This window comes from Chaetodon auriga, chromosome 3 (genome assembly GCF_051107435.1).
Source record: "Chaetodon auriga isolate fChaAug3 chromosome 3, fChaAug3.hap1, whole genome shotgun sequence".
In the NCBI taxonomy this organism is placed as follows: Eukaryota; Metazoa; Chordata; class Actinopteri; order Chaetodontiformes; family Chaetodontidae; genus Chaetodon; species Chaetodon auriga.
Genome location: NC_135076.1, coordinates 17,769,051 through 17,780,102, shown reverse-complemented (window position 1 = coordinate 17,780,102; position 11,052 = coordinate 17,769,051). Strand labels below are relative to the sequence as shown.

General features: G+C 40.6%; 1 protein-coding gene across 1 annotated transcript; it reads right to left on the bottom strand.

The window, feature by feature from the left end:
- Positions 1–1,774: 1,774 nt before the first annotated feature.
- Positions 1,775–4,553, bottom strand: LOC143318028 (claudin-19). Its single transcript, XM_076725920.1, has 4 exons — positions 4,201–4,553; positions 3,648–3,812; positions 2,617–2,695; positions 1,775–2,514 (listed from the first exon to the last, which is right to left on the bottom strand). The coding sequence occupies exons 1-4, from the start codon at positions 4,400–4,402 to the stop codon at positions 2,349–2,351; spliced, it is 612 nt and encodes a 203-aa protein (XP_076582035.1). The 5' UTR covers positions 4,403–4,553; the 3' UTR covers positions 1,775–2,348.
- Positions 4,554–11,052: the final 6,499 nt, after the last annotated feature.

The following is an 11,052-nucleotide window of genomic DNA, read 5'->3' as shown; positions in this document are numbered from 1 at the left end:
TGTTTTGTTTTTTTTGTTTTTTGTTTTTTTATGAGTGAACTGTATTTGTTCACAACCAGGTATGTTTCAGTGGATAAAGTGCAAGTTGTAATGGGCACAAAGAAAACACATTAAAGCAGAGACACCTCAATATGTATTTCTCTATATGTTTGTACTGTTACAAAGTTCAACAGACCTAAAAGAAATGGACAAAATAATTAATTGATGCCATGAAACATGACAAACACAGCAGATCAGCACCTTAAAAATGACCACAAAGTAAAATCAAAAAGTATTTACTGTAGGACTGTTTGTATTACAGGTGTTCCTGTTAATATGTCCACTCGTGTAGGAGTACAGAATAAACTGTGGTCCTGAAGTTACTACATGAAGAACAGATCCATCTGTGTGTTTGTTCAGTCTGCCGTGTTTTAGCTTTCATTATTGCCCTTATTAGATTTAATTTATGCTAAATATGATGGGCCACAATGATCTGTACGTAAATAATAATGTGTAAAGATGGAGATCAATTTAACTTGTAAGAGCTCTTTAATTTCTCCTTGCCACACAGCATCCGTCATGCAGTCACTCTCCTCTCCTCTGAGAGTTCAGGGCAGCAGTGTGTCGCCCCATGAGAGACTCCTGTATTATTTACATCCTCTGAGGAGGACAACACTGTCTCCTGTTTTGATTTGTTGTGGTTTGACTGAAGACTGAGGTCAGAAAACACTGAGGTCTGTTTTGCATTTGTATTTGTTGATGCTCACATATATTCAGACTATTTGAGTTTCCTCTTGTGTAGTTGTCTCCTGCCTTTTTCATCCTTCTTAGCAAAATTTACAATGTATCAATCAACCATTAGTCGAATTCGAAGTTTTACTGACCCAAAAAGGTTTAATACACTTGCTATTTTTCTCCAGTATATCTGTCCCTCATATGCTCACCACACTGATCTGACTCTCATCTCGGTTTATGCAGAAATTCTTATGCTCCCTCCAGTCACTTCTCTGAGTTCATCACAGCAGGAGCTGCAATAACAGATGCCAGTAAACAGAGTATTTAGAGGGTAAAACGACAGCAGATATGAAAGGAAGGAAACTGTTTCAGTGTCAGGAAAGCCCTAATTACTGGAGCACGGCTGGTATTTTTAGGACAACAGGATCCACTTTGTCAGAAAAACAGCAGTTTTATTGGGATCTATAGAATCTAAAGTGAACCAAACCATATCTACTGTGGGTTAATGGGGTCAACATTTGTTTATATATATTTATATTTAATAATAATAATAATAAAATGATTATGATGTATTTCATAGGCTAAGCTACCTGCAGAGTATAGAGTTAGAATTAACTCCACCTTTAAATATTCAAGTGATGAGCACATGAATGCATCGATAACTATAATCCATTAATATAACATATGTTATTATGAGCTGGACTGTTCTGCATAATGAGTACTTTACTTAGTACTTTAAGCATGTTTTGATGCTAATGCTATAGTTTTACGTGCAGAAGTTCACAGAAAAACTATCAGAATTTATCATTTCATATATCATGAAAAAGCCAATATGACTTATTGCAGTATATAAATTGCAGTGGTGAGAATTTAACATGTAAACATGATTATTTCTTGAGTTACACACACACACACAAATAATGTTAACACAGTATGTAATATAATAATGTAAAGAAAACAAATTCCTTTTATTTTTCTTTTCAAAATGTACATACATGTTTCAAACTGGCACATAACAATAAAACCAGCCAAACTGAAACAGAAAGCTTTGGTCATATGATAACAACTTACACAAACCAATGTATATTAACACCAGTGTGAAACTGCAGAGGTAAAGGGAACGATTTGTGGGCCAAAGCAAACTGTAAAAGTACAGAAATGTTGCTACAGAGTCAAAACTTTACGTCTACTCTGTAAACTATTATTATACAGTGAAGTGTTCTTCATTGCTACTTGTGAAGAGTTTAACCATGATTTCATATGTATACAAACAGCCTGAAAAAGCTCATTGTGTGTAAACTGAAGTAATTTAAAAAACTGAATCTTCATTCATATTTGTCTGAAAGTAAAGAAAACAGCTGACAGCAGCAGATATTGCTGACTGATAGCACCCAGGTAACAAACAAACATACAGTGAAACAGAAGAATTCAACAAACAAGCTAAAAAAATGGGCCTCAGAGTCTTAACACACAGTCTGATCTGCTGTGCAATCCTGGTTACTGTCTTTCAGGATTTATAATCCTGCAGTGGGACATTTCCTCCGCGCTGAACCAACAACCTGCTCCAGCTGGTAAATGCACTCGTGGACTGACTGTATCAAGGCCTCTCCCGGCCTCCACCCGGCTCTCCTCCACTACACGTAGTTGGACTTTTGGTTGGTGGCGTGGAAGAGGTGGTTTTCGCTTATGGACTCCCTCGATGAAGACCGCGAGCACCTCCGACAGCTCAAGAAAGCACCACCCGCCATGGTGAGGAGGCCACCACCCCAGCTGACAAACACCGCCTTCCCGAACTCAAAGCTGCAGAGAAAAACACCACAAACATTTAGATGCACATGTATCACACAACAACAACAGTGTGTGTGTGTGTGTGTGTGTGTGTGTGTGTGTGTGTGTGTGTACCTCTCCAGGCGGTGAGATTTATGGAAGGTCTGGACAATCATCGTGACATACCAGGAGGTTATGATGAGGGTCAATAAGCCTGAACAAAGAAAACGCACCATGTTGCTCATTTAAGGTGGTTTGATTGAACATCTTTGAACGAATGCAGACGGAGGACAAACAGGTTAAATGAATGACAAGGATCCTCCTTCATGACTGTACTGCTCCATATGATTCACCTTATTTTCCCAGGATTAGTTTAGAGAATTTCCTGAGGTTGGAGTTGTGAAAAGATTGAGAAACTGGATGCTTTCGCTTCTGTCTGCTGGTGTTTTGAGATATTTTTAAATGTTGATGTGTTAGTTTCATTAACTTATTGTTTTGAGTTGGTCTTTGTTATCTCTCAGAAAGCTCCAGAGTTGGTTTAAAGTGCCATTTAGGTTGCTTTTAGGATAAAATCTTTTATATGATTGTGGTAGAAATGTTTTTCATGATTGCATTTCTGTCTAATTTGCAGTATTTTGGGTTTTCTTTCCTACATTGTTTATCTGTAATGCATTGTTATTGATGCTTATCTTGGGACAAGAGGTCTCAATGAGGCTTTCATTTTCATGATCCATCTTCTAGGTCTGATATAAATAGTTTCTGCTGGGTTTTTTTTTTTTTTTTTTTTCCCCCGAAATAATCTTTCTATAACCTTTCTTTCGTGAAAAAAAATGTCAGGTGATTTTTTTTTTTTTTTTTTTTTTTTTTAGCTATCTGATAAACAGTTTTTCTGTAGTTTTGTTTCCAAAACTGGAAAAAAAATTGCTATTTCTAAAAATAATATGTTGACTTTTGGTTTCATACTGGACATGAGCCCCGATCTCCTGAGCGAAAGTCCTATTTGACCCATTCACCCACCACAACCTCCTCTCCACATGTACTTCGTCGCTCTTTTTGCCTCATCGCCTCGCTTCCCAAAGCTTCTCTGGCTGACTAAGAATTTCATTTCTCACTTGCCTCTTAGGCCTTCTGTAACGGGGACATTATTCTGCTGCCACTGAGCTCACCTGCAACCATGAACATGATTCCTCCGATCACAGCAGTTGTGCCTTTGCTCTCAGGCTTTCCATCCATGAAGTGGGTGCACTTCATTCCCACTGTGGAGACCAACACCGCAACAGTGGAGAGGAAGATGCTGAGCAGCATCACAGCCCGGGTAGCCTGGACCTCAGCTACAGGAGCAGAAGTGGGGATGTTGGCACACATTTACGGTGAACTTCTCATTGATGCAGTTTGTAATTACTGGACATGATCACTGTCTTTCTATGAGAGGATGAATATCACACATGTTGCTGAATGTATTGCAATTCAGTCTGTTTCTGGTTTGCCTTTTGAATTTTGTCAATACACAAAATTGTCAAAAATAAAGCTGAAATGTACTTACAGGAATAAAAAAAAATAAATTCCTATATGACCCTTTTGAATATCAGACTGGTGCCATAACGTCAGATGAGGTCAAACCAAACATCACTTCTGGTTAATTATAGTAACTTATAGTCGGTGGAAGGAATTTCTTCAAGCAGTGTCTGGTTTTCAGAGGAGATACAGACGCAAACTTACTCGGCAGCTTCAGGAGGGACTGGTGAGGTTCACAGGTTGTTCTCTCGTTGCCACTGCAGCTCATCCATAAGCCCTCGTAGATGCGGTGCGTCTTGCCCTGGGACTGCTTCTTCCATTCAACCATGAAGGTAGCGGCAAGAGTGGCAGCCAGGCCGACCAGTGACAGCAGGAAGCCGAGGAGCTGCAGTCCCGAGCTGGCCATCGTATCCGGATAACAGCAGCGAGAGCTCAGTGAGTTCAAAGAAGAAATCCGAAAAGTTGGTTGGAGAAGTGACGCGGAAAAAAAAATCACAGAGAAGAAGAAGCTGGAGCCAATAGTCGCTGATTTGAGGTGGTTCCCTTGTAGATGCCTCCTCGCGGCTCTTCAGACCGTTATGCGCGCGCTCCGCTGCAGCCTCTATTTAAAGTCCAAAGCGCGTGACGCACGAGAGGGCTCTGCTTCACCTGCAGAGGGTGATGGGAAGATGTTAAAGTCTGACGAGGACCAGTTCATATACTGATGTAAATACAGACCTTCGAACGAGAAAAATGTGATTCAATACCGGAAAAGTTAGGCTGTAAAGTTATATGATGTGTTCATTGTGAGCGAGGACCCCGGCAGCACGTGTCAAAGATAACACAATAAAACCCAATATTTATTTCTGTTGTGGTCCCTGTATAAAGACAGCAGTGATGCAGAAGTCCAAATACCATCATACTAACATCAAGCCCGTACAGCAAAAAATATAATATGAGAGTCAGCAGTAAAATCACCCTGCCAGCCACACTCACGTGATACAAAATAGTTAATAATTACAAATTTAAAAGAACATTTTTACAAAATGAAAAAGAAACTAGCATAAACAGCAATCATAATTACATTTTTTTTTAAAAAAAATGCATTTAAGTTGTTTATCAGTAGAAACATCTGGCAGGCCAAATTGAACCTTATGGGGGGCCAACTTTGGCCCTCAGACCCCACTTTGGGCAGCCCTGTTAAAGTTGAATCAGTGCTTCTCAGCAAAATGTCATTGAAGAAAGTACCATTACAAATACTACAAAGTTAAATATTTTTTGTCAAGTGAGAAAAACTGTAGCTCAATGATACTGCACCGTCTCTGGTTACACCCACAGGATGCATCAACCCAAACAATACGCAGTACACGGGGAGTGATGGGCTGGCACAATTCAAACTGGGTTTTCTGTTGGTCACCACGTGGATGGATTGCATGGCCGATGTGGGGCATGGGGCATTTATAGCTGCAGAACACATTTGTATAAAGGGGACCCAGCTGTTAGCCAATCACAAACACGTAGTTTTACAGACATCTTGACAAGGATGATAGTGAAAATTTTTTGTGATTTGGAAATGTGGCACAAAGACAAAGAACGGATCCTCACTGTCAGTGCAGGGTTCTTGCAGTCAGGAGGTGATGGCAGGCAGGTGTGCTGAGAGAGGAACAGAGGACACACACCACACATACCAAAAAATCACAAACACATGCGCACGCACACACACACACACACACACAGCCAAACAGCAGTCAGGGAGGAGGGGTTGTGACAAAATATGACTTGTAGTGAATGAAGAAAACATGCAGAATCAGACTGAGGCTTTAATCATTCAGGCTCAGTTCATCTGATCCACTTTCATCTGCGGTTTAGACATGTTTCATGTATCTTCATCACACCTCAGCTTATGAATGAACAACGTTCCCCTTTGAATAAAAAAATCACCATTATTAATTTACCACATTATCAGCGTCTGTCAGATCTACTACATTTGGATGTTTCATTTAAAAGCCTGCTTGTGTACAGTGTGTCATGTCAAATCTCTCACTGTAGGTCAGAGCTTGATTGCTGCTGTTGACCCAAACAAGCAGAGGTTCACATGCTCAATTGTAATTCCTTTCCTCTGCAATTAACAGCAGCCAGCTCGGTGTTCAGTCTTCATTTTACCCAGACAATTACCAAATTATTTGACCATATTTGGTGAAGGGGATGCCAGTTTGTAAACACTCCGCATTCGTCTGCTTGGTTGGATCAGTGTCCACCCTTTCCTGTAATAGGCGTCCATCAAAACAATTTTGCAGCAATTAAAGTCACAGCTCCCATCTGAATTTGCCTAAAGCAGGTTGTTCTGTATCCCTCCCTTACAAGCACTTAGTTTACTTCCATTGTTTTCTATCACTTTGGGCCTGGGTCAAACTTTATTTCTAAGGAATTCCTGTTGTATGTTTGTAGGCTGCAGGCAGAACCGGATGGTTAGTGACAATATCAGGAAAGGTATACCAATTTCCCTGTGATTATCTAATCCTTCTGGTTCTTGTGTAGCGAAAAACATTCATCAAGTGTTAAAATAGTAAAAAAAATGCACAGTAAAAACCGTTATCAAACCATGTGGCCTCTGTCAAAATATGAACAGCATGCTCAGGGCCAGAGGACTGTGTAGGTAGAAAAGATCTGTCATCTCTCATCCCAGCAATCTGTCCTCCCACACGAGCATGGTGTTTGTAAATCAGCTGTGTTTCAGAGGTGACAGCGGTTCCCTCCCGGATACGTGCAATGATGACTGAGTCACATCCAAGGAGGAGGAGGACGTTGTGAGATAATGCTGGTAAAATGATCCGCGTGTGTGCTGATCAACATGTGCATCGGGTGCTGGTTTGTGCTGTGTGATGCATCTGTCACTCTTTTGGACTCCATCTGCATGTTTACTAGATTAATCAGTGTTTTGTATGTCGCCTTGTTTACAGCATCTCATATTTTTCTTCATTGTGATCTCTGATGTTGAGCTCATTGTCCAAAAAAGCTTAAATAAAAGATTCCAATTGCTGTCTACAAGCTTTATTAGAAGAAGCTCTTTAGCTTATTGTATGTTATCTTTATTTGAAAGTAACAGCGCAGGTAGATGCAGGAAATGCAGGGAGAGAGGAGGAGGAGATGCAGCAAAGGTCTGGAACTGAACCAGAGACGTTCTGATTCCATATCTGTCTTATGTTCTCTTTCATGAGGGACATGGAAAAGGCCAAGACAAAAAAAAGAAGAGTTAAGTTCCAATGAAGAAAGACATTGCCACTTTTCCATTTATTGTTAGTACCTGCTTATCCTTTACAATGTCACACTGACTTGCCAAGTAATCAAACTTTGTACTGTGGGAAGAAACTCACTTAAGAACAGGAAGAACACACAAAGGTTAGAGACCTGCCAAAGCGTCAGGTTCGCCGGGGTTGAACCCAGGACCACTGCATCTTAATCCCTTCTTTTCATATTCTGTATGTGTGCTTCTACAGTATATCCTACAGCCCACTGCATCTTGTCATTTGAAGTCACTGAAACAACCTGATTTCACTAATAAACACATGTATATGAGGCGAGTTTTTTACATCAGGAGGTGGAGGGGACGGTGGTGGTGAGAAAACCAAATGACTGCCAGGCGGCGTTTTATTTTCCAGCTGTGTTTGTGGTGACTGAACTGGGTACTTTAAGCCAAAACAGGATCTTTTCCTCACCCCAACCAAGTGGCTTTTGTGCCTAAACCAAACCAGACCTCAACCACAGAGCTGTCACAACATGAACCTGAAGCTTAAAGAAAAGTTAAGTTTCAACATATCCAAGGTTTGCAGAAATGTGAAATGCCAACATTGATTCTGGCGATTGACTTGCTAATACCTTATGTTGATTATGGTTGATGCTGTATGTTTGTCTGTGGATGTTGGATGTCATTTCTGCAGGCAGGTGTTTGCTACAAACCCTTCCTCATTCATGCATCTGTGCATCACAGCTTGAGAGAAAAATCCTGGCGAACAGGATTCAGCCTTGTAGGACACTTCAGGGCTCAGTGTTAGTCAGAATGTTTTGGAACTGGTTTGTGATACTGGTACAAGAACATCCCAAAAAAACTGCATACATACATTTGCTTGACACTAATATAATAATGCAGTGCTTAAATCACCATGATGCAGAATCAAATTCAACCATCGTGTCATGGGCATTATATGCTTCACAATTTGCAACCAAAATTAAATTCATACTTTAAGCTACCGAAAAGGCTGTTTCCCATGAACTCATGTAAATAAAAGGGGAAGAGGTCATGGAGTGTGTGTCGATGTGCAGCTTATTCTGTAACATTAACTACATCACTTTTCATGGTGTGAGTCATAACAGGGGAGAGGCCACCGTGTATTCGTGCTCAGGCAATGAAACGGTTGGTCAGCGTGACGATGACTCTGATGCCTGATCAGCGGATACACCCACTTCCTACAGTCATATAGAGTCAGAGTCTATCTGCCTGAGATGAAGACATCTCCACTGTGACGCACACACACACACACACACACACACACACACACACACACACACACCAAGAACCTCAGATACTAATAGTGTGACCATTCATTTCTAATAGCAAATCTGCCTTTGAGAGTTTAATGAAACAGCATTAAAATGTTATTGTGTAATTATAGACTCCTGACAGTATACTGTACTTCAGACACCGTGGATGATGTTTAACCAGTTAATCAGGAAACATCTTAGTACTATGATTCAAAACATGATGAAATCTTCACAAACTATTACCTCAACTTCTCAAAAGTTGTTTACAGTTTGATTCTGACTGAAATATCTCAACATCTACTACTCTGTTGAGCGTTTCACCATCATCTGGTCAAAATTTTAATTTGTTCAGTACTTTAATTTGTTCCCATCAGCCTCAGCTGCTTTTAATGTTCACTGCTAATTAGCCCTTGTTAGCAAGCTAATGGGCTAAACTATGATGATCATGCTAAACATTGCCGCTGCTTAGCATTGGCATGTTAGCAAAGTCATCGTGAGCATGTTAGCATTGAGCTCACAGAGCTGCTAGCAAGGCAGTAGACTCTTAGTCTCTTAGTTACATGGAGGAATTCGTCTCGCCTGCACTAGATTCCCTAAATGGATAAAGGCCAAAGTTGTGCCAATGCAAAGTGCTAAGATGACATACTAACACTTAGATTTGGAAAAACTGACTCTCAGCCTCTGAGGGAAAATAACAAAACCTTATCACACACACCAAAACATTCCCCGAATTGACCTCCCAAACAAAGTAGGAGGCAGTTATTCCAGTCTTTATCAAAAATCAGCAGGCTGAGATTGTTTCCTCCAACAAATAAATGTCTGGCTGTTTAATGGATGTGAAATATGAAATGGCCACAAAGCGTAAATGTGGTGTTTAAAGAGGTAAAGTGCAGGTTGTTTTTCTCTGAAGGAAACTTAAATCCTTTGGGATCAGTTGTAAACTCTTAATTGTTTTCTATCAAAGCTTCGTGGCCGGTGCCTTGTTTTGTGCTGTGGTGCTTATGTATGTCTCACAAAATCATTTATGCACTGAGCTGCACATTTTGACATCTCTCATGAGCGATTCTCTGTAATGCTTTTGATTTATTGTTTATGCACAGGTGACCTAACCAGTTAACCCTCCTATCTAATCAATCATCCACACACTGAGGTGTCTGAGCCTTGACAGGTTGTAAAATCACCCACGACACACAGACACACTCCTATTCTTAGATCCTTCTTGCAAAGTTGATGTTCTGGGAGTTCGAGCGTGACTTTTGACACATGAGTTTACAATTTAAACGTCTGAGTGACGTGCTCCTATGAACCAAAGACCAACTGTTTACAGAAATCTGTTTTGATTGGAGCTGACAAGCAGTGGTTTCTTCTAACTTCCTGTCTGATTTACAGTAAATATGGGTCATCATCATAATTCACCGTTCAAATGACTTTTCCCGCCTCAGGGATAAAAGGATGGACGTCCCGTCCTTCTCACCGCCTGACCTCCCAGGACTTCTCTGGGTAGTTGTCTAAGTGTGACTTCCTGCAAGTGCTGTCTAATGCACTCCATCATCACAGAAAAGGAGGAAGCCGACATCAGGGAGGAGGTACTGTAGTGTAATCTCAGTTCTGGGAATAGCGTTGAGCCATCAGAGTTAATTACACCCAAATATTTATTTAGTTGAGCTGTTGAGTAGAGAGGACGGAATCGAAAGTGGGTTAAAGTGCCTTTCTGTAACTCTGGTCTTAATGACTAAAGAATGTGACAACAGGTTGGGCTGTTTTACACTGCACACAAATAAACAGTCTCCCAGAAAGGACAGCAGCCAACACCTACAGACGCTACAACATAATGAGAGAGTCAACAGCTTTTCAAATACTGGACAGGCAAACCTTACATGCACAAAGGCTAAATAGTTTCATAACCAGCAAAGTGCTGGTGAGATGCGTCTCATGCTGGAAAATATGTGAGGAAGATGCCATCTACTGGTTGCTCTGAGCAGGACAACCACCAGGTGCAGGTCACCAGTCACAACCCCCGAATCTGACTGCAGTGTCTCTGCAGTTTAGAGGCTGGGTCCCAGTCATCTCCTTGCACCTGCTCAATTAACAAAATGTGGCTGCACAAATGCATTCAGTAAATTAGCACATCAATCTGCAGGTTTGACAGCAAAATCCATCAATAAAAACTGATGTAAGTTATATGAGCTATATCAGAGGTTCCCTACCTGAGGGCCCCCTTAAGAGATCATAAGATAAATCTGAGGGGTCAAGAAAGAAGAAAAGCTTTGATGTCCTAAACAAAATGATATGCTAATATTCTGAGGTTTCTAATGCTTTGCTGCTGTACAGACACGAAGTCAAGAGTACAAAAAATGTGTAATCATCAAATACACAACTGTAGAACCAAGTGACTCAAATAAATACTGCCAGAGAGGCTTTGACTGTGTCACTGAGGTTTTTTTTTTTTTATTCTGAGATCTTTAAAGATTAAAATAATATAGAAACATTCTCACAGCTGCACTGATGTTATATGATAAAGCAATTAGTGTCACAACA

What these genes read in the sequence shown, in the direction of transcription:
- LOC143318028 (XM_076725920.1), bottom strand. Translation starts at nt 4,402, where the DNA reads ATGGCCAGCTCGGGACTGCAGCTCCTCGGCTTCCTGCTGTCACTGGTC. An exon ending in GTCCCTCCTGAAGCTGCCGA is followed by an intron (nt 3,813 to 4,200) that starts GTAAGTTTGCGT and finishes CTGCTCCTGTAG; the next exon opens with CTGAGGTCCAGGCTACCCGG. An exon ending in AATCATGTTCATGGTTGCAG is followed by an intron (nt 2,696 to 3,647) that starts GTGAGCTCAGTG and finishes TTCTTTGTTCAG; the next exon opens with GCTTATTGACCCTCATCATA.